This window comes from Morus notabilis, unplaced genomic scaffold (assembly GCF_000414095.1).
Source record: "Morus notabilis unplaced genomic scaffold, ASM41409v2 Scaffold406, whole genome shotgun sequence".
Classification (NCBI taxonomy): domain Eukaryota; kingdom Viridiplantae; phylum Streptophyta; class Magnoliopsida; order Rosales; family Moraceae; genus Morus; species Morus notabilis.
The window spans coordinates 315099-339522 of record NW_010364333.1 but is presented as its reverse complement, the minus strand read 5'-3'; the positions used below and the strand labels follow the sequence as shown (position 1 = coordinate 339522).

General features: G+C 33.1%; 3 protein-coding genes across 3 annotated transcripts; 1 reads left to right on the top strand and 2 right to left on the bottom strand.

Moving 5' to 3' along the window:
* Positions 1-1490: 1490 nt before the first annotated feature.
* LOC21401804 (lipid droplet-associated hydrolase) lies at positions 1491-5169 on the bottom strand. The gene is made up of 11 exons (XM_024171075.1): positions 5102-5169; positions 4918-4991; positions 4702-4773; positions 4563-4591; positions 4196-4297; positions 3713-3772; positions 3516-3598; positions 3018-3165; positions 2819-2869; positions 2454-2558; positions 1491-1822 (listed from the first exon to the last, which is right to left on the bottom strand). Exons 1-11 carry the CDS (start codon positions 5167-5169, stop codon positions 1667-1669), a joined length of 948 nt encoding a protein of 315 aa, XP_024026843.1. The 3' UTR covers positions 1491-1666.
* A 7275-nt stretch (positions 5170-12444) lies between these two features.
* Positions 12445-15372, top strand: LOC21401803 (putative HVA22-like protein g). The gene is made up of 8 exons (XM_010106488.2): positions 12445-12539; positions 12643-12721; positions 12813-12896; positions 13025-13123; positions 13912-13968; positions 14063-14126; positions 14262-14477; positions 15121-15372. The coding sequence occupies exons 3-8, from the start codon at positions 12865-12867 to the stop codon at positions 15358-15360; spliced, it is 708 nt and encodes a 235-aa protein (XP_010104790.2). The 5' UTR covers positions 12445-12539; positions 12643-12721; positions 12813-12864; the 3' UTR covers positions 15361-15372.
* A 5049-nt stretch (positions 15373-20421) lies between these two features.
* Positions 20422-24416, bottom strand: LOC112093159 (transcription factor E2FA; the record flags this gene model as incomplete). The annotated part of the gene is made up of 14 exons (XM_024171073.1): positions 20422-21103; positions 21205-21271; positions 21570-21798; positions 21987-22063; positions 22166-22231; positions 22355-22403; positions 22534-22584; positions 22671-22723; positions 22805-22859; positions 22968-23056; positions 23126-23211; positions 23310-23363; positions 23533-23725; positions 24261-24416. Coding segments are annotated over 14 exons (1362 nt in total), but the record flags the coding sequence as incomplete, so codon positions are not given.
* Positions 24417-24424: the final 8 nt, after the last annotated feature.

The window sequence follows — 24424 nt, the reverse complement described above, 5'->3', positions numbered from 1 at the left end:
TTTTTCTTTTGTCTTTATATAGCAAGGCATTCTAATGGCTATATATCGTTCAACTAATAATAAAAAAAATTTAGTACCTGGGTTTCCAGGGATAAATAGGACATGAAATGTAGGCTCATCAGCATGAATCTCCAATAATTCAGTAGCGAAACTAACAGGAAAAAAAAAAATATATATATATATATATATATATAACATAAAGGCTGAAAGTCTAGAACATGAAAGCCCAAGAAATATAGAACGACGAAATTGGAATTAGTTATTTCATGTACCTTGACACGTAGCATAAACGAAAGTTGGCATGGCTTTTAGTTTTAGACTGCAAAACTTCTTCACCCATATTCTCTTTAACTTACGAGAGAGAGTCAATAACAGGGTGTGTTACTCTTAATTTGATCTATCTATTGGTAGCAAATGCAAGAAAAATATACGAGTTCGTTAGGATCGAGGAAAGTAAAAATGTTTGTAACTTAAAAAAAAAAATTATTAGAACATGAGTAAGTACATGAAACAGCCGGAGTAGGGACTATCACTAGCTAGCAAGTATTAATTAGGACATGGTGGGGTGGTCTAGTGGTGGACTGCCGTGGCGATTTTGTGGTCGAACATTTGATAAATGTGAAGGTTTGTGCCTGTCAACTTAGTTCTCAAATTAGGATGTTTAGGTCCACACTCTCTATGCATCTTTACCGCTATTATATTTGGTGGGGTTATAACGACGCACTCATTTGATAAATGCGAAGGTTTGTGCCTGTCAACTTAGTTCTCAAATTAGGATGTTTAGGTCCACACTCTCCATGCATCTTTACCGCTATTATATTTGGTGGGGTTATAACGACGCACTCCTCATTGAGGGGTAGGGCCCGATCATAAGGCTTTTAGTAAATATTATTGTCAATGTTCATGAAAGAGAAAAGAAAAATGAAGAGCAATTCTTTTTCCATCTAATAATGATCTAATGGACCCTGCACAATATAAAAAATGAAGAAAAAAATATCAATCCTTTCACCTCTTTAATAATTATTCCATATTAAAAGGAATGATGTTGAATTTATTTACATATTCTTAATAAGTTCTTATGTTATAAACCAATGATTATGTAATTGTGTACAATGAACTGTTAGTAAATAATTAATATCAATAATATTACTGTTTCTAAGTTTAATAAACATTATAGATAAATGGAGATTGTTTTGCATTACACCATTTACTATAATGAACTCTAGAAATGAGACCAACAACCGTTATTTATATTATTTTATTTATTTCTAATCTCACTTTTATTCCATACGGCGGTGTACGTGGCCGAAAAATAAACCACTATAATCGTTTAATTCTTATTTTTGCTTTTTTTTTTTTAATAATTGTATTGCTCTCAGTATTATAAAATTATGACGTCTAGTTCTTAATAGTACTAAACAATTCTCATTCTCACATAAACATGCCATAAAAGTATTGACACACTTATATTTGAGAAAAGGAGACCCCCACTTACCGCATTAGTATTTGTATCATATATCACACGAGAAGCTTGCTAAACATCACTAATGTCGTTTAGCACCTATATTTAGTATACGCAAAAAAAGAAGTACAATGGATTTTGAGTTGACATAATATTTAGTAGAGGGAAAACTCAAAAATAATGTGGTAAAAATTATTTCGCATCTTAGAGGCTTGATGATCTTGATCTTGATATTTGATTGTTGATCAAAGTTGCCACATGGTGAGCAACCCAGTACGAGCAATCCTCAAAGCAACAGAAATAATGGCCCTGGCCCTTTCTTTCTATTGACAGAGCAATACCTGGGACCTGCCTTGAAATCTGTGGCAACAAGAAAGTTCCAGAAAAGCGTCACCAATAATAATGCTGATAGTCAACTAATTACTCACTTTTCTAGCTCTGCAATCTCAATTACTGAGTATGTTTTGTGGACAAAACTAATAGTTATAACAAATACAACAATGCTATAAAGCTCCAGTGGTCCTAATAGAAGGTGGGTCCCGAAATATGAGACCTAGAGATAGGGTTGACTTTCTACTTAATATCCGGTGCTGTTTTTAAACAATTTTTCTAACAAACATGACATAAGCCAAAATGTGTATCATCTTGGTAAATCGTCCTCATCAACGCTAGAAAATCAATAAAAAAAAACCAAACATGCTTTTCATGGCATAACTTTTGCCTTGGACAACCTTCAAGAACTCCTAGTTTACCAACTTGCAACCATTTGAATATCAAATACAGAGAAAAGGAACTTGCAGCTTTATATCCTATATTTCATTACCTAAAGGAAAACAAACAATTATTTAAGGATTTATTAGTACCAAAAATTAAAGGTTGTCTGGTCTTTCAAACCTGAGCGCTAAAATGCATGTTCATGCCAAAGACTTCAAAAGCTTTGCCATGCTTGCGAATGGTGGTTCGCAATCATGGTGATAATATTGCTGCTTACCTCTTCGTAAAATTGCAGTGGTCCCCAATGATCATCACTGCCAAACAAAAATGCAATTTTCTCCTTCTTATCTCTCATGAATTCCCAATCTGGCATTTCTGCAAGCTAGCATTGGACCGGAATAGTAAGTAAATTATCAATCGTACTTTAGTTTTCCTACTACACAAACCGTTGCAGAAATTTATCTTTGTGGAGTTCAAGAAGAGATAGTTAAACCGGTATTAGCATTCTCAAAGTTTAGTCGTTAAATCCCACTTTTGTTGTAGTCATGACATGATATTCTATTTAAACATGATACAAAATTCAGTGTCTACAAACTTTTGGCCTCAATCCATTAATATCTTAAGCAAACAGAAAGATTGTACCTTTTCAAATTCTGTATGGACTAGGAAGAGAATATTCCGCATTGTATGATACTGCAAGTTTCCAGGAAAAAAATAATAATTAAATCACACGCGTGCACTAAGCAATACCTTTTGACATGAATTCTAAGAAATTCTCCCTACAAGTGAGCAGTTAAATAAGAAAACAGATTGACTATGCACATAAGAAGGCAAATCAGACCTTAGCCAAGTGAGAGCAAACAGCCTCAACTGCATTACTAGACCATGACTTCCCAAGAGCTTTAGACACAACAAATCGCTTAACCGAGATCGGTAATAGTCCCAATAACCCTACCATGGAACTGAGGGCCACGGAAAAGGTTGAACTCCTGAAGCACATTATTCTGTCCTATTAATGCCTTGAGATTGAATTGCCAAAGTTACAGCTAGAGAAACACAGGTCTAAAGGCAGAAACAATATTCAACATGCATTTGGATTAAGCAACATTCCCATACTAAACCCATTCATTTTGTCATTTTTAAGATATCATACACATATTTGATTTACAAATCGTACAGAACAGAGTGGGAAATTTTTTTTTTTTTAAAAGGAGTGTACATAAATAAGTCATACACTATTGCAGTTGACATTAAGTAGAAAAAAATAAAATGCCTTCCAACACATAGTAAGGTAAGGAAAAGGATGTTAGTTATGGAGTAAAAAAAAAAGAGACCATACTTTGAAATCTTTTGAAGGAAAAACTGTTCTCTGGATTGTGGGTTTACCGCCAAAAACGGATACAGTCCAACGCAATAAAACACCTAGAATGCCCAAAGAGAAGTCAGAGAAGAGGTTATCTATGTCTAGAAACATATGAGAAAGCAAAAAGATAAAAGTTAAATAAATAAATAAATATTCGCATAAAATAGTCATACCTTCTCTGGAATTCTCTTAAATGTTTCAATACATATATATCCACCAATAGAGTGCCCAACCTATACCAATAAGTTTCATGTCAGCTTTTGAACTCTTTCACAACTAGAAACCAAATTCTCCATGTATCTTAAACTACTTTCTTGAACAAATAATTAACAATATCCCAGATAAATTTTCAAAAATTTTTACTTAGGTAATTTGTGATAACAACAATATATCATATCACAATATCAATATGACTTATCAACGGAAGTACACGTGTACATAACAAGCAAGCGCAGGTCAGATCGCTTTAGTCATCGGAGCGAAAGAACTTCTTAGATTGAGCGAATTTTTTATTAGTCTGGTAATTTTTTCTTTCACATAGGACATATTGAAATAATATTCTATTTGAGTATCTGATTTCTCCTAAAGAAGGAATAGCACCTCCAGAGTTCAACTGAACTTGAACATAAGAAACGAAGATGACTAAATGTTCATACCAGTATTATAGGAACTTCATTATTAGGGAACTCCTGTTTGATAAATTCCACCTTATGATCAATCTGTTCTTGTAATGAGAACAACATCCCATGCTCCCAATTCTGATAACAAGAAAACTTCGCATGAGACTATTCCGTTCACAAAAGATTAAAAACCAGTTTTGTTGCAATGTAGAAACAGCAGCTCAACCAAAAAGAAGGCCGTTTCAATCTTTCTTGGATAATTAATGGATCACTAATTAGGCTTAGCAGCTTTACTTTGAAAATTAATTTCTTTTTATCAGTCAATAGGTTTTACAAATAACTTTCCACACTTCATAATCTTCATTATTCTAGTTTGCCAAAGCCACTGCATAAAATGTGGTACCTGTTTTGTGTGAGATATGTGCCCAACAACTGATTATGCAAAGAAAAAGCAACAAAATATTCAAAACCACCAACAAATCTTTAAAAAATAATAATAATAACTAACATAACATAACATAATTTAGGAAGTGATATGTTGCCTGTCACAGACACACGTCCTCCAAGAAGCTCAAAAAGTGATTCCATAAAGTCTATATAAAATGTCACAACACCTGCAAGAGGGGGAAAAAAATAATAATAATCCAAGCCCAAAATCCTAACTTCATTTAAAGCAAGGCATTCTGATTGTTATGTTATGTAGTTCAACTAATAACAAAAGCAAGTACCAAAATGCCCAAAACTCAAATAAAACAGACCTGGGTTTCCAGGGATAAATAGGACATGAAATGTTGGCTCATCAGCTTGAATCTCCAGTAATTCAGTAGCGAAACTGACATATATATATATATATATATATATATATATATATATATATAAGAATGAAAACTTTAGCAGATAAGAAGAAAAAACACAGAAATATAAAACAGAAAATGGGAGTACCTTGATACATAGCGTAAACGAAAATTAGCATGCCTTTTGGTTTTAGACTGCAAAACTTCTTCGCTCATCTCTATGACTATGACTTTAATTAAGAGAGAAAAACAAGAACCTTTTACTCTTAACTTACATATATAGGCAGAAAATGGAAGAAAAACATGCAAGTTCGTTACAACCGATGAAAAAATAAATAAAATTGGGAAATTTTCATTTTGTTATCCTGTATTATATTAAAATATGAGTTTAGTACATTCTATTTTTAATAATTTCATGTCAATATCTCGACCTCTTAAAAATCTTCTTTTAGTATGTCACCGTAGTTTTTTAGGACACGAAAAGATAAAATTACTTTTATTATTAAATATAAAAAAAAGCTTTTTAAAAAATCTGATACCTGAACACCTAAACTTCATTTTACCCTAAACATAAAGCAAAAATCTTAATTGCAAGTTTAAGATTTTTTTTTAAAAAAAATTATATATTTAATAATAAAGGCAATTTTTTTTTATGTCTCAAAAAATTGCTCTGAGATACTAAAAAAAGATTTTTTAAAAGGTCGAGGTATCAGTATGAAATTATTAAAAATAAAGAGTATCAAATTCATATTTCGATATAACACAAGTAGTAAAATGAAATTTTCCTAATAAAAAATAAATAAAAGGGTTAGTAACTGCAATATGAAGAAGGATTTGACCTATTACAATTATTATGTTGGTGTGTTATTAGAGGAATTATTCAGTACACCAAGTGTGCCACGTCATATTATTTATGTGGTACACCGTTCAATGAGATTGTACCATTTGGACATTTTGTCTATATCAACTTTTCATTTTTATTTTTCTCTTTCCTAATAGGTAATCAAATGGTACAATCTTATTGGACGGGTGTCCAAATAGTACTATCTCATTAAACGGATGTACCATATAAATAATATGACGTGGTACACCCGATGTATTGAATAATTTCTCGTGTTATTACTGCTGTTACTCTGCGTTTTTTTTTTTTTTTTTTGCATTTTGAGTTATCCATGATAAATTGTTTACTGCTTTTAAGAAAATTACGTATATAACCATTTTTTATTGTTTTTATATTTAAATCACTTAATATATAAATTTGTATATAAATTTGTGTTATTTACGTAATTTTATATACCTTTTATGTAATCAAAAGGATGGTTTTAAAAAAAGTTGTGGTTATTGAAGTGATATAATAAAAATATGCCACTTAATTTTGATTACATATAAGGTATATATATTTTTACTAGATAATGGGATAAATGTTAGTTAATAGAGTAAATTGTACTGGTACACTTCAAAACTATTTATGTTTTGTACAATGCATCTTAAACTTTTAATTTTGACAAATTACACGAATTTTAAAATCTATTGTAATTAAGGTCTAATGACTAACTAATGTTATTAAACTGACACTTTAAGACACGAGATTCCCACATAAAAGGTAAAGATCGTCATTTTTCAACTCATGGCACATCTAATTATGCAAAGCACGAATAGTTTAGGATGTAATGGTGCAATTTACTCTAGTTAATACTATATTTTGAGTGGTACTTTTGTTTTTCTCTTTTTTTTCTTCTAAGAAATTTGGTGATAAAATGTGCCACTTGATTTGATTACATATGATATAAATTTTTACTATATCACTTTAATGGCATAAATGTTAGTTGATACTACACTCAATATTTTTGGTTTTTCTCCTTTTTTTTTTCGTTTAGGAAATTTGGTTCTAGCTTCCTGCTTGCTTGCATGGTTTGGCATTTGGCCAAAGCCACCTTTTGACCCTCATGCCGCTTTGAAGCCTAAAACCAGAACCACCTGTAAAGAGTATTGCACTACCACATGTTGTGACGAAAGTCACATGGTTAAAAGATTATTAGTGCCCATTTGGGACTTCTTTTGGGGGATGATTTGAAATATAAAAATATTTGCAACATAAACGCCAGGAAAAATTCAAAAATACCCCTCATAAGATGCCATCTTTTCATTTTTGTATCCAGTGGCATAAACATAAGAGACTTATGCCATTAAGTTCAACAGAAAAATTATAATTTATTGAAGACTAAATATGGCATAAATGTAGGACTCTTGGATTTTGATCACATGTCAGGTAAACTCCTCTTGATAAATTGTCTTTTGCCCAATATGCTTTAAAAATTGAAGCCCAAAACATAATTTTAAAAAGTAGGTTAAAGGTATTTATTTATGAAATTACTTTTATCGTTATTGTTTAAATTTATTAAGATATTCTTAATAATTCGCTATAATCTTATATTTACTCACTTAATATATTCTCTAACAAACTGGCCCTTGGTCTCATACGTTACGTTATTGCATTACCTTTAGATGCATTTTTCACCTCACCCACTGCCGGTCCCATGCTACTTGACATGGCCAATTTCTATTGGTCGTCAGCTGTATTATTATTTTTTTTTTTCCTTTTGGCAGTCAGGATTTGTGACTTTGATGATATAAAGTGGTCTATGTAGGCCTAGGCGAACTTTGCCTATTTTTTAAGGAAAAAAACAATGTGGCCCAACTCCAGTTGAAGTGCAAAGAGACAATTATGCTCGGTGCCACATTTGCTTATCATGAGGCATGAATTGAAGTTTTGCCATGCTCAGAAAGTTCTTGCAAGGTATGCAACATGCCATAATTTCTTAAAACAAAACGACTTGTCCAGACCTTTTTGCCCCTCATTACCAAACGTTTCATGAGACAATGTGGAGAAAAGAGGTGTGCTTCTCTCAAGGATTCTCAACCAAATAAATTCTTAGTGATAAAGAAATCAAAACAAGTTCAAAATTGGCAGATTATTAAGTTAAATTCCAAAAACTTGCTAATCCTAAATGTTAGGCATTGTTGAACGGTATGCCCTTGTTCACGGCTTCCTTGACAGCGTCCCAAGTAGGGCTTTGGAGGACGACGACCACCCCGAGAGACCACAACGGGAGGAGCGACGCTTGGTGAGGAAATGCGTTGTGGACTGGTTCGGGACCTAGTTGCGTTGACGGTTGCCGGCAGTGGAGAAGAGGAAGATTGAGAGATGCAGAGGGAGAGCTCCTTGTAAATAAGTATCTCATGGAGTTCATCAAAGGAGATGGTTGTGTCACGACCATTGATCACATCAACAATCAGATGATAATCCTCATCGAGACCATCGAGAATTTTCTCAATGAGATCCTCATTGTCCATAGGCTTGCCAAGAGCCACAAGCTCGTCAGCACGACTCTTAATAAATTGCATGTATTCTGAAATTGTCTGAGAACCCTTAGATGGCATTCTTGATTTGTTCCTTAATTTGTTTGATATGGTCATGAGAGAGTCGAGCATAGATATTGGCAAGAACATTCCATGCATCACGGGAAGTGGAGGATTGTGTAATGAGGGGAATGAGAGACGGGGTGAGAGAATCGATTAGCGCACCAAAACTTAATTTATCTTGTCGAAGTCATGTGATATATTCCGGATTTGGAGAGGTGGTATTGTTGGCGGTGACAGTAGCCAGAGGAGGAGGATGGGAGCCGTCAATAAATTTATAGAGATCATAGCTAATGAGAATAGCCTCCATCTGAAGCTTCCATGAGAGATAATTTGTGGAGGTAAGTTTAACGGTGTTGTTGACATGAACGACTATCAATGGCTTGGCCGGCTCTTGAGCATTTGGAATGGTGACTTGGAAATTATCGGTGGCCATTGCAAAGGGAGGAGCGGCGGTAGTGATGGGCGGTATGTGTGGCTGAGTTAGTGGCTACTCGACTGCAGCGGATGGTGGGTCCGGCTGCGAAGAAGTGGGGGTTTGACGGCGGCGAGGCGTGGTGGCACTTGGAGATGTGGTGGCTGTGAAGAAAATTCATTGAAGAGTCTTAAGAGAATTGCTCTGATACCATATAGAAAAGAATCGAGAGAGGAGAAAATATGTCATCTTCTTCTCATTGAATAATATAGGTATTTATAGAGTTATGACTATAATTTAAATAGTAAAAAGAGGAAACTGGATAATAGATAACTTAACTAGATAAAATGAGGAAACGTGATAATGGGTAACTTAACTAGATAACAAGAGGAGACAGAAAATCTAAAAAATGAATATTTACAAAATTTAAATGAATAAATTAATTAGAATTAATATCTTCGTTAATGTTAATGTGTCAAGCAAATAAAATAACAACTCCATATCCGTAAACTTTGACTGTGCATGGATGATGCAAAAAGGAATTTAAGTCGATGAACCCCTAAGTATAATGTTAAACTAACTCCAACTATCTCTTGAAAACAAAGCATATTCTTATCTATTCCATAATAAATTAATATTATAGGTCTAAATATGTAATTATCATATTCTTAACTAATGTTGCCGATGCATATGTTGACTTACTCATAAACTTTTAGAACAACACACATATATTTTTTAATTTATTTATATTACAATATAATATACAATGTTACATATGTTTGTAGTTTTTTTTTTTTTTTTTTTCTGTCGTCCATTGGAATAATTTTTAGTTGTTGACCTAATGCAACAACTTCGTAGATGGTTCGCATCAAAAATTTTGTTGATGGTAATATAGATTATATGACTTAATACTATTAAAATATGTTTTAGAAGGAGAGCTAACTTAATAACAATTTTTTATTTAGCTCACTGTAAATTATCAGGCCATACGTCAATTGGCATATATGTAATAAAGTTTGACTTTTATAAGTGCGAGATTGATTATGTGGTAAAGATATCAGTAACAGGGGAAAAAAATGTGGTTTAGGCCAATCTGATGCCAAAAATTACATACATACGTGCAATCAATATTTTTTCCTAAAAGAATTTAAGAATTTATACCTCTTTTTTTTTTTCCTTTTTTTGATGAATATTGTTAGTACAATCACTATTTATTAATATTGCCCTAGCTAGCCTCATGCAATATTTCTTATTCTTTTCTTTTATACTTATAGAATGTTCACAAAAGAATTGTTGACGTCAAATTAGCAAAGAAAGTGCATTAATTAAAGTAATATTAAGTTGACTATTTGAGAAAATTCAAAGGGAAAAAAACAATTTTTTATTAGCTCAGCTTAAATTGACTGGGTCTATAAACTCACGCGTCCATTTAAAACAGTCAAAGCTTACGAAATTAGAACAGGACAAAGTTGCAAGACTAAAGAAATTAAGTGCAATATATTTAATCCTTACATGAGAAGGAAATAATGAAATACAATTTGTATACTAGTCATTACCTAATTGAAGTCATGTATATAAGTTTAAATTTTATTAGTGAGAGAACCCACACAGGTCCAACTGGTAAAATTATATATATATATATATATGGTATTGTTCTCATTATATAATTCAAGAGATAATATTTTAGACTTTATGGTGCAGTCTGCAATATTTTCTTCTTCTTTTTTCGGAGCTTTCTTCCTTTTTCTTTTTGTCCAAGGAATAACGATACACTTTTAATTGGAACCAAGGCTTTCTAGAAGAGGATTAACCTTAATATCAAATGTATACATGCTTGTTATACCTTTAGGGGGCGTTTGGTATGCGAGAATCAGTAAGAATCATATTCCCAAGAAAGTGATGGAGGGTAATATGATTCTTAGGAATAATACATTATTGTGTTTTGTTCCATACATGAATCTTTTTCAAATTCCTAAGAATATTACATTACTGTGTTTGGTTGTTCGCATGGAAGAAGATCCATAATAATATTATTAATAAAAATAAAAAAATAAATATTATTATTATTATTATTATTATAAGATTCATATGATTTTGAGATTCCTGAGAATTTGAATAACACCATGTTGGGTGGTATTCAAATTACCTTAAAATGAGGGAAAGTGAATCCTATGATAATCACTTTTCTGGGAATCTAAATATTATAATTCTTGTACCAAACATGGTAATATTGTAGATTCTCATTCTCATCCTTAAGATTACTGCATATCAAACGCCCCCTTATAGTTTAACCAAAAAAAAAAAAATTTTAAAAATTCAAGTAAAAGACGATTATGATTAATGGGAAAATGGTAAGTAATAGCGTAGATGTGACTTTGGTGTCTTTTTTTGTTTTCATTTTTCTAATAATATCATGTGAAATTAATTAAAATTTTATATCATGTCAAATAAAAATTATTAAAAATATTTTAATTGACGTGGTATAATTTAATCATGAATGACTCTAATATATGAATATGATTCAATCCAGAATCCAGATGTGAAACCCATTTCTAGTTAATGTAGTCAATGATATTTAAATGACATTTTCCTTTTAGTTTAGTTTGTCTCTCTCGAGGGAGCTTTGCTTAAAGATGGGTCAACGAAATGCTAATTTCCAATTATGCCCCTTATAAAGCGTGGCCTGCTGCTCGGTGATTAAATTTTTGGAAAAGTACAAGTTGTCTAGAAATTTTACTGGTCTAGTCTCATCATTGGCTCTTTTAATTAGTCGTATTCTTTGGTCTTTTTGATTAATTTGGATAACGTAACTCCTTTTGTATTTTATCTATGATTTTTTGCCTCTATATTTGTCTTAAGCAAACACGTTTTTACTGAGTAATCAGGATTGAAAATTTTGCATAATCATATCTGATTACTTCTAAGTTGAAAATATGAACAATGTACAAGTTTTTTTTTTTTTTTTTTCTTGAGAAATGATTATACACAACGTTGTTAGTATAAATTGACATATTACCAAACAATTATAGTAGGTTCGTAACATTATGGTACTTTTATATTTTGGAAGAATCAAAATAAAAGCATAATCAAGATCCAATCCACTATTTTATGAATTTTGTTGTAATTACATGACTTTTTTTTTCTAATAATTTATTTATTCTTTATTTTGAGATGCCAATCATTCCAACCTTTGCCAATGTCTCTATCTGCTCCGATAATGATGTGAAACGTGGGATTTCTTTCGTTATGGTAGTTTCTTCGCAGTCACTCCAAGAAATTTTTGTTCTCAAGAAAAACAAAAATAAAAACTCTGCAAATCATTTATGAAATGACAGAATTGCCCTCAAAAGAAACATAACCGCCAAAACTGTAAATGCGTGAAGAATGAGAAGAATCCCCCCGAGAACTGCCCTCTCTCTCTCTGTTCTCTCTCTCTCTCTCTCTCTCTTTAAATTCTAAAAAGTTTGCGTGTTAAATTATAAAGAAGCGTCCAATGCAAGAAATCCAAAAATCCCACCTTTGATTTTCATTTTTTTTCCCCCTTTCTTTTCCCTTTTCCTTTTCTCTTTATCTTCGTTATTAATCCTTGCTTTCCCCACAAATAATATTATTATATATGTGTATATCTATATTATATATATCGAGTAAGTAGAATATTTTAAGATTGCCAACTTTTTTGGTTTATCTGCCGATCTCAAGACACCTACTTTGAGAATTTATCTCATTCTTTCTCTTCTCTTCTCTTCTTCTGGTAAGTTTCAAATCCCATTTCCTCCTCTAAAGAATCTGACTCTTTTTTTTTTTAATATTTTCTTCTCAGTTTCATATTTCTTTCTCTGTTTGGAAATCTTCAGTGTTTGAACCTGTCAGATGGGCAAATTTTGCTCCTTTCCAGTCTTCAGCAATTAGATATATACAAGTCGCTTCGATTTGGTAACGCATTTTTCTTTTTTCCCTTGTGTTTTTATGAAGCAAATGTGAATTTTTCTTCGGATAAATTTATGTTCTTTTTTCTTCTCTACAGTTGACTTGGTGAAGAACGGGATTTTGGCGGGACTGTGTATTGATATTTAAGGATGTTGGGAGATTTCATCACCAGAGTTCTTGTGTATGTTTTTATTCTTTTAGATCTTTTTCGTTGTTGTTTTTCTTTATCTTTTTTAATCCAATTTAGACTGATCTTGTTATATATGTGTGTGTGTTTGTGTGTGTATATATATTGGTTTCTTTGTTTAGAATGGTTTTCGGGTATGCATACCCTGCATTTGAGTGTTACAAAGTCGTGGAAAAGAACAGAGCTGAAAATCAAGAACTTCGGTTTTGGTGCCAATACTGGTAAGAAACTTTTTTTTTCTTTTTTTCTCCTGTTCTCTCATGATTTCTGGTATTGAAGTTCGTATTGGTTAAAATTCTTGTTAATATTAAATTTTCTGCAATTATTTCGCGGAAAGTTCAATGAGTTTTTTCTTTTTTTCTTTTTTTTTGAGGGGAAAAATGAGTTATTATTATTAGAATAAGGAGTTAGAAAAATAGCAAAAGATTTGGTCAATGCAGAGAGAGGATTTGTCACCAATTAAACAATCATAAAAATGGGCATTATTGAAATGGAATATTATTAGAGAGTTTATAGTTTAATACTGATATAAGCCTCCTTAATCATTAAGTTATGCAAGTTTTTTTGCTAGAAATAAAATTATGCAAGTTGAAATCACAAAGTTATTGCTTATAAGTCTAAGCAACTAGAAACATAAATCAAGTGTTGGAATATATGAGAAAGCTTATTGGGATTATGTAGTTTATGGGCTTAAGAAACCAGAAATGGAATTAATGAGTAATTATGGGTTAGAAAGCTTTGATGAAATTTCCTCCTCGGATCATGATTCATGTGATTTATTGGTATTTATGGTAAATTGACCAGTTAGAAAACAAAAGGTTTTTTTATTATTCATTGAATAAATCATAGGTAATTTTCCTTCAGTAATTTGGTGTCGTTTTCCGTCACATTATTGAATACATTTCTAGCCAAATATCAACTTTTAATATGTGTTTGATATATGATTGCTGAAATCAGAATGCCCCTCTTTGCAAATTTTTAATATTAGTTTTTTTTCTTTTTTTGGCAGGATTCTTGTAGCTATCCTGTCAGTGCTCGAGAGAATTGGCGATGCATTCATTTCATGGTACATTTTAAGTTAAAGCATTTTAGAACGACACTGTTTTTATTTTGTTTCAACTTGTAAAATCTAAAATTATGATAATGAACTTGTTCTCAAGGATGCCCATGTATGGAGAGCTGAAGCTGGCCCTTTTCATCTATCTTTGGTATCCAAACACCAAGGTAACATACACACATATACATACACATATACATACATATATGAGGGAACGGAATTTTCATACACCCCTTTGGTGATTGAATAGAATTTATAAAAACGAGTTTTTTTTTTTTTTTTTTTTTTTTTTTTTTGTACAGGGTTCTGAATATGTGTATGACGCCATATTAAGGCCTTATGTAATAAAGCATGAAATAGACATTGATCAGAAATTGCTAGCATGGAGAGAAAGGGCCTGGGATTTGGCTCTTTTCTACTGGAAAAACTGCACAGAACTTGGGCAATCTGCATTCTTCCAAGTTGTTCACTACTTGGCTTCTCAGTCCTCAAGGTTTGGTCACCATAACGGCACTGAGGTAACATTTTCCTTGTCATTTTCACCCTCATTCTTCCCCCTTTTTTCGCCAACTAGAAAAACATATTTTTTTTTACATTTTCATATACTCCATCCACGGATTTCCCATCTACAATTCAATTAATTGTTCCCTTAGTAGGAGGATAGAAAGAATAAATCACGAGACGTTACAAACATAACGAAACTTTTGACTAGGAAAGAAGCATGTTTTGAGAATTTCCTATCTCTCTCTCTCTCTCTCTTTCATTCCTTGTACTAGTCAAGAATAAATTCATTATCACTTACTTGTGTCAACAATAATTCATTAGTGATACCTAATCCTAACATGGGTTTTTTCGTAAAATCTCAAGACAACATTCTTAAACTGCTTAATTCACAGTTTCACACACATAACATGGAAACGAGCGTGTTTCAAGAATTTCCTCTGTCAACAATAATTCATTATTGATACCTAATCCAAACATGGGTTTTCCTTAAAATCTCAAAACAACATTCTTAAAACTGTTTAATTACATGTCATGCAACAAAATGTACATGATTCATCAATGGTCAATTAAAACCATAAACACATTTGCATTATTATTTGAAATTCCACATTTTTTTTATTTATGAAAAAACACTAATTCATTAACCAAACTTTGCAGAGAGAATATGAACATCAACAACAGAAAACATCCAAGAAACAAGGAAGTAGTAGTACTGGTAGTGGCTCAGCCAACCGTGCCATTTCCGAGACAACCAAATCTAAGGTTGTGCAAGTAAAGCTTCAAGGACATAGTGAGACAGAATATGTACACATTGAAGATGCATCAATTATGCCAGATAATAATAATAATAGCATCACCCAAAAGCTCAGCCAACGCCTCAGGCGCTTTAAGAATTAGGAAAAAAAAAAAAAAAAAATTGTACAAAATCACCTCAGAAAAAATGGTAGAAAATTCATTTCATTTTTTTTTCTCTCTCTTTCTTCTTGTAATATATAAAATTCATTTATTTTCCTTTCTATAAATTTCCAATTCCCCAAGTTATGCAAGCTTTCTATAGAATCACTGATCACACCCCCAGAAAAAAGAAAAAAATACTTGTAGAACTAGAATTACACAAGCTGATGAAAGAGACGTTATGTTACGTTAGTTAACGGCGTTATCTGACGGGGGTACGGACGCGGAGGGCGCGGAGTAAGTGATCGACGGCGCGGGAGAGGGAGGGGATGACGTGGCTGTTGATGAAGGCGAGGCAGGAAGCGACGACGTTTTGGGAGGAGAATCTGAGCCAGAGGCGGCGGAGGAACCGTGGGCCGGTGGAGCTCGGGGAGGAGGACATGGGCTGGAGGTAGGCCCAGGCGGCCTGCTTCACGAGGCGGTTGCGGATTGAGATCTCGGAGGCGGCGGAGGCGGAGGCGGAGGTGGGGGAGTTTATTCCGCCGCCACCGGCGGAGGGGGAGGAGGGGAGGAGGTCCTTGAGGGAGGTGTAGGAGGAGGAGGTTGTCTTGAGGGCGATGAGCTCGAAGTTTAACGGCGGCGGCGGAGGGACGGCGACGGCGCCATTTTCGATGGGGAAGGAGGCACTGTGGCGGGGCTTGGCGATGGAGAGAGAGAGGGTTGTGGGGACGACTACGACCGACGTGGCGATCGAGTTTCGGCGGCGGATGTTCGGTGGGTCGGTGGTGTCGGAGGAGCCCATGATTGGTTTGTTTGTATCTTTGGAGTTGAGCAGAGGAAACGACAAATGAAGAGAGAGAGAGAGTGAGAGAGTGTCAGAAGAAGTAGGATTTCTTCCACAGAAGAGAGACGCTATTTATCAGTGTGTATTGTTGTAATGGGTGTTTGCATTTGTTGGATTGTTCTCTATCTCTCTTTCTCTCTCTTTTAAGTCTTTTTTCATTTTTTATTTTTTATTTTCATTAACTTGGTTTTATTCGCGTGAAAGTGAAACTCTCTCTTAATTATCCTCTTTATAACATTGATCTCTTTATCTTTAAAAAGTAATATATGTTATTCTTTAACAATAGAATATTAACAGAAAACCCATCGGTTAAGTTTTTTTATGAGAAATTAGCATGTAATTTGTTATTTAAGGTGTTTAGTTACTTGATGGTTTAAAATTTTAGTTTGAAATTAAAACTAATTTAAATTTGAACTTATAATTATGATACATCTATTATTAATTACATATAAGTTAAAAATTTTATAAATTTTTTGGTAGAATAAAAAAATTTATGATTTTTTAATATTTAAATTAATTTAGACTCAAATTAAATTTTAAATCATAAAATTATCAAAATACTCTCAAAATGGCAAATCAAAAGTTAATTTCAGTTTAAAACCTAACGAATGGAGTTTTTTTATCGACATTTTATTATTCAAAAAAATAGATATTACATTTTAAAGATTATGAGACAAAGCGTTACAAAAATATAATTTATCCTTTAAATTTTTTTTTTCCTTTCTTTTATTGCGAGTCTTTTGATGGTGGAGCATTTCTCCACGAGTAAGGATTGTAAATAAAAACCGTTAACCATTAAGATCAAAATTTCACGGTCAAAAAAATACTATGTCGGTATTATCATTTAACTCTTGGAATAAGATTAGAAAGTGTTAGACCTCATTCACTTTATCAATTTGAATCACAATTTAAATTTAAATTTTTGTATTATAATATTTTTTTTCACATAAAGTTACTTCTTAACTTAAATAAAAAATTTAAAATAAGTTCTTAATGGTTTATTTTATTATTAGTACAACATAAATTGTAATAAATAGCAGATTTTTAAAATTAAATTAAGTAAATAATATATTTAGAATATTTAAATTAAATAGCAGTAAAAAGATTTTTTACCTCGTAAATTTTCTATTTACAATTAGATTTATATGGTAAAAAGATTTTTTACTGCGTAAATTTTCTTTTTATGACTGGATTTACGTGATAAAAAAAATTTTATCACATAAATTTTTAATTTACTATTATTTACTTTAAATAATTTTAAAATCTGTAACTTAATTCGATTATTTAATATAGATACGCTATTTATTTCATTCTCACCTATTACAATATGACCCACAATTTTTTTTCCCTCTGTCTTTCTCCCATGGCATGCTAACTTTTTTTTCCCCTCACTATCTTGCCTTTCCTTTCCAACTTTTTTTGTCACCCACTTTATTAATTTTTTAGAAAAAATTTATTCATGAGTTTTAAATAATAAGCAATAACAACGACTAACGACAAGTGGACTATTTGTCCAAAACTACTATTTTACCAATTATGAAAGTAAAATAACATAAATTAACAATTGGACCTTTTTTTCTAAGAAAGTAAACAATAGGAGTCGATTTGCTATAAAAAATAATAAATAAATAAATAAAAGGGACTTGGTTGCATACACAAAAGACACGTCACAATTCGTGTAATTCATTTCTTGGGTTTTGAAAGGTCCTTCGAAGGATGTGAGTATATGGGGTGTGGTTCTAGGAGGTTTGAAAGCAGAAAAGTTTTAATGGGAGTTTAAAAAAAAATTTATTGGTAAAAGAAGGTATTGTTTTCGACTATAGAATCTAATTAAAATTACATTAAATTAAAATATATATATATAACAGATAAATTTTAAAATTTTAAAATAAAAAAATATTAATAATTTATTTTTTCTAATCTTATTATAAAAATTCCCGTAAAAAAAGAAAAAAAGTTGAAGAGTACAAAGAAAAATGAGTTGTTAAAAGGGGCCAAAACTACATGGGTATGCACATTATATCATATCAATAATAAACATCCATTTTTCACCACTAATTATCAAGTCAAAATGCATTTTTTTTTGTTTGACTTGTTCTATATGTGGAACAAAATCAGAGGCGGAGCCATTCATTGTCCAGTAGGAGCAGCTGCCCCAATCATTTTCTTAGTTTTATATTTCAATTCTTAAAAATCATCTATGATATTTCTATTTTATCCCCATTAAAATTTAATATTTTTATACATATCCCCACTCAGTCTTACACTTTAATCTTTATTCTCATTATTTATATGGGAGTTATTATAAAATATTATCATACATATTTCTTTTATTATTTATCATAAAAATTCAATATACGCTCCCACTAAGGTGGAATGATAGTGCGTCATAATTGCTTAAATCTAAATAAGTATCCCTATCTTTTACCCATTTTTAGCGACCATGAAAGTGGCCTTTCAAATTGTATTCCCACAAACTTGGTTAGCTTAACCATATAACAATATGCTTACCACAAACCGCTTCACCATTTCTACCTACAGAACAGATTGGTCCTTGTAAAACAAAAAACAAAAAAAAAACAAAAAAAACAAAAAAAAACTATTCTGTGACATAATTTTAGGGAAGGCAAAGGGACGTTTCTTTAGGGCAATATTCCAGTATTTCATGTTGTCATATTTTGACTTGACATAAAGATGTAAGCCTATCCTCATAAGTTTGCCTATGATATCTTCTAGCACTTAAAAAAAAAAGAGTACTTGTTTTATTTTATTTCAGAAGTTGAAATAAGTACTAATTATTAGAAACTAATTTGCAGTTAGTAGTAGTACTTTTTCAACGATGAAGTAAAATTTGTGACGTTAGTTCTTTTCACAACTCAAATTTTATTGATATAGTATTTTCTCTTATAAAAATTTACATTTAATTTTTTTTATTATAATATTTTTTTCACATACACAACTCAAATTTTTAACATGAGTTTTGAAACAAACATACCCTAAATTTCAAAGAATGCTGTCATTTTCTCTTCGCATGTTTCTTCTTCAGCGAAGATTTTAAAGATCACGAAGGCTGCATTGGAGATGTTGTCGATGCAGAAAGAGGGAGAGAGAGAGAGATGTTTCTTCTTCTCTAGGACGTAATCTCACGTAGAAAGACCTTTATAATAGTGTATTCGTGTTTTTTATTTTTGTAATTTTATTACTCGGTAATCTAGAATTAGGACGTCTAATTCTCCAAACATCAAACGCCCGTTCGCTATGAAAAACGCCTTATCCTCACATTTTCTAGAATTGGGTTGATCCCTGGGCCCACAATAAGATGCATGATGAATGGGTCAAAACTAGTCACATGAAGGAAAACTCTTTCTCACTTTCCGCCAAAAACAACCAAAGCTTAATTGTATCAGTCAACAAAACAAGCTTTGACCATTAAAGATCGAAAATTGAAACAATACAATAATTTAAAACCATGTCTACTCCATGTTTAACAAGTCAATAACGAAGGAACAAAATCGTTTAATCTCGTTGCCAAACAAACAAATTAAAATTAGATGATCATGACCTCATCGACCTGACTCTAGGGTCCCCATAAGGTGTTTCTATCACCCACTCAATTAGTGCCATTTCCTTGTTGCTTCTACTTTCCGTGTGTGGACTATGTGATCAAATTTAATTTGTGGCATTGAACTGTTTGCACATGACCAATTCCTTTTCCAACTTTGTCCTCAAGAATAAGACTCAAACCTGCTAGCCAGTAGCATGCGGGCACAATTGCAAATCACTCCATTGTCCTCTTTTTTTTTTTTTTTTTGGTGTGTGGAAAACAACCCTCATGAATTTGTGCTATATAAAATAACTCCGTTTTCATCGATAGGATGATAGCTGACTTAGAACTTTTTCTTCGCCCCTTAAATAAAAGACTTGTCAAGTAGTGGCTGACCAAATTTCCAAGGAATTAAAAGAAATCTTACGTTAAATGGATCGTGGACGATTGCTAAGTTCTGCAAAACGATGCAGGAATGACCCTAAAATCAGGCAGACATTTTTTTTTCCCAATGTTTTCTATTTTCTAACATCATTACCAGAAAATTCCTTTCCGATAAGCTTAAGGTCAAGAAGAAAGAAATACTATACCTTCTTAAACTATGGGTTTAAGAATGAAATATGGCAAAATCGTAGAGGACAAAAAAAAAAAAAAAAAAAAAGAAATTATAGGTTATCAGGATAAATGTATAAAATGTTTACAGAGTGTATTCCATTGCTTAGAAACAAAGGGTCAATGCAATCTTTAGGCCTATGAGATCTATGTTGCCCAGAAAACAAACCAGTATCCCTCTGTTGCCATGTGTGCAAGTCACGGCATTTACAGACCAGTTAATACGACTTCGTGATCCTAAACTTATCCTACCGCACTCATCAACGACTGGAAATGCATACGATGAGATTATGCATTTAGATTTAAGCTCAAATTGTGTATGTTGAGGGTGGTCCAGTATTATTCAGTGCATTCATGCTCATCACAATTGTGAACTTCCATCGATGCTTAAAACATCAAATGTCAACATTTTTATTTTACCAAGGGGGCCAAAAATATTACCGAGCTGTACAGTATAAAATATCCCCCACGTTGCTATCCATCAGAATCTTCCAAAATTTTTGCTGGTGTTCATCAGACAACCAGCTAAGCTAGCATCTTCATGCCATGGAAGGTCGCCAATGAGGTGCAGAGATGATTTCCTACATTTAGCATCAGAAAAATTAAAGTTCACCTTTGAGAGAAGTCCATAGTAGTGTTTGGAATGTCCGCAATTCCTGACGGTGGGGTTTGGGGCCTTGGGGTACTGACATCAGTTATTCCAAAGTCTCCATGAAGCATATTTGCCCCATCCCAGTCAACTCCAGCTGTATTTGAAGTTAGGGAATTGAGCACCACAATAAGAATGAAAACAAGAAAGCAGAAACAACACAGAGTAAAACAAAAGCCAGCATATTAAGAGGGATACAATCTGTTCTCCACATATCTGTAATGCTAACTTCAGCATCAGATAGAAGCCAGTAGTCTGCATCGTTCTGAAAAAGTACAAAAATCATTTTTTCAGCGGGAGTCCATATATTGCAACATAAAAGTTGTACTATAGGATCTTATGATGTAAAGATATCCAACTATATTAATGATCTAAAAAAGTGGTACGCAAGTCCATGAAATACACGATGTGCACGTATATATGGTCAAATTGTATTAACAAATGTTTTAAGATCCTAAGAAATCCCTTACACACCTACACAATGCTCGTCTTTTAAAGTATCTTTGTTTTCTTCTTCAATTACTTAACAATGAAAACAAATTAATCATCATAATTACACTTACATCAACATCAGAAGGAACAATCTTCATCATTCCCCCACCATAATCCTGTGAAGCGTTAACATCAGCACACATGTGATGACTTTGCGCCTGAGGTTCAACTTCCTTTCTGGTGCTCTCCTCGGTCACCACTTCTGTCACTGTAGGTTCACTAGATCCCGAACAAGAAGCAAGTGGAAAGTTCACAGGTGGCTCAGCGCCATTCATCTCCTCAAACTTCTCCTCAAATTGACTACAAGTCAACAAAGCAAAATTTAAAATGAATAAATGAATAGATGAAAATGTACAAGAGAGGAAATATCATTAACACACATGAAAATCTTCAATAAGTCGTCAACACATGCAATGCAAAGTGTTACTGGATGAGTAGCCATGTTATAGAGAAGAAGATGCTGAGCCACACAAAAACTGCAATCTTACCTAACAAGATAGACATCAATGGGACCCATTGTGCTTCTGAGAATTATTCTGTATCTCCTCTGCAGATAGTCAACAGCCTGACAAATATTGAAGGGGACCTTTGCATCATGCATCAGCACCATAAACAAGAAAGTGTAACAGTAAGCCATACTAGCTAAAAAATTTTATACTCGACTTACTTCATCAGGATCCGGAACTTCCAGGGTTGTCCCATGCGGAGCTTTAATTGCTATAAGGGTTTCATTCTGCAAGAAGACGAAGCACAAGAAGTTTTACATCAAATCTCAAGGATCATGGGATCAGTCAGAGAAATAGAAAGTATCATAGAACTATCAACTATATAATGAGCAATAGAATGAAGAGCTTACTTGGAAGCATGGCAGGCTCTTAATGTCATCTTCAGTCACAAAAAGCGACCTAAAGTAGTAGGAAGGTAACATGTCATTAAAACGTATAAGTGTATAACTATTAAACCAGAAATGTAATAAAAAAAATATAATTCAATTCTTCTCAAAAGAAAAAAAGAAAAAGAAAAAAAAAAGAGTACTTTTGGTTGTTTTCATTTTCGCTTAGGTCCCTTAACCTCTCCTGCATCTCTCTGCAATAGTGTTGAAGCATTATTGTTATCCAACAGTTTCAAGCTAGCAAGACTGACTTCTTAACAAGTAAATCAACCATATAAACCTTATTCGATCATCTAATCTGCGCTCTTCCATTGAAAGGTCTTCAACTTCGGCCTGCATGAGAAACCACTCCATGAAACTACAATGCTTTGTGCTTTCTTGATAAGAAATATAAACATAATTGACTTTACATACCTGTAATAGAGAAATGTCACCATCACCCTCCCCTGGCCCTGAAGCGTCAAGTCCCCTAATGAATCATTTAAAATCAGCACTTTTGTGAGTCCTGTATCTAGATAAGCAATATAAAAGAAAGGAAAAACATAATTATAAAATGTTTTGAATTCTCAAATATTACTTCCAACGTATTCTGTTCTTTAGCTTCTTCTCAATGAGACCTATGCCTTCCAAAACATTTGTTATGTCATATATCCGCCTCTTTTGCACCTGATTATCAGCATATTCAATCAGCCACTGCCGAATAAAGAAACGCATATATTCAGCCAAAGCATTTACCTCCAAAGTTTCTGCCGCTTTATTTAGGTCAAGAACACCATCTTCTGCATGCTTAATTAAATTGATAAACTTTTTTGTCAAAAGACCTAGCCAAGACAACCTTGTCACTACAATGTCCCATGAAAGCTTAAAAATCTATATCAGACATCGCATGAAAATATTAAAAAACATAGTCCCAAGTTACCAAGAGAACTATCATAGCGACAGCTTCCAGCTGGAGTTAAAGGAGAAGGAGAACCTGCATTTCACAAACAAAATCTCTCAGTTGAAGTTCTTTTAGTGACTGATGTTTTCAATTTCCTTTTCAGTAAAACGGACGAAGCTTTTGTTAAAGCACATATTGAGGAATTCACATTAAGAAAAGTCAACTTAAAACTAGCAACTGTAGAGATGATAAAACTCCTTACCAGCATTTGACACAGGAGTCTGAGGCGCAGATCTGTTGCCTTTAGAACCCTTTGACCTATTGTATGCTCTTCCTCCTTTAGCCGAAACAGGAGTTTGCATAGGACTGTTAACAACATTGGTATATCCAGGACTGCTAGTCCAATCACTATGATCAGCTTCATTGTTCTCTATAGTGTTCTTCCGCTTTATTTGCTGAAAAACACCAGAAAGTCATAGAGTATCCGTTCAGTACTATGAAAATTTCAAGCAAAGACCCATCACCAACAAAGAAGGTCAAAGAAAAATACAAAATTAAACCACAATAAAGGTACTACAAGAACAAACGTGACAACTTGGGAAATCCACAAGTTCATAAGATAGTAAAGCTAGTGATTAATTAGAAGTGTTCCACCATATTAAACGCAAAAGAACGAACAAACTCAAATTCTCCGCTTATTACGATAACAATTCACCAAACTGAAGAACCGTCAAACAAAATGCAATAAAACACGAGAATTGCACATCTTCAAGTCCCACATTGATTCCAATCTCGGAAAAACCCTAAACACCTCAACAACAAAATGAGCGGAGAGCCAAACACAAGGAGTCCAAACCATTTCAGCATCAGCATCGGCAAAATTATCATCAAAATTAGAGCAATTGCGTCACAATCCAGCGATAATCAGCCAATAACGCAATAAAACCGGAAACATAGACTTGTAAAGGCATAAAAAACCTCAGAACTCACCGGAGATCGGACAACAATAGCCTCGGGCTCTTGATCGGCGGATTTCCGAGCATCGGCGGAGAATCGGTGATAATCGTCGTGAGGGACGAAAGGCGGCTTCGTCGACGTGAACGCGAGGTGCCTTCGCAGCGGCGGCAGGGGCTGGGCGCCGCCCCAAACCCCAG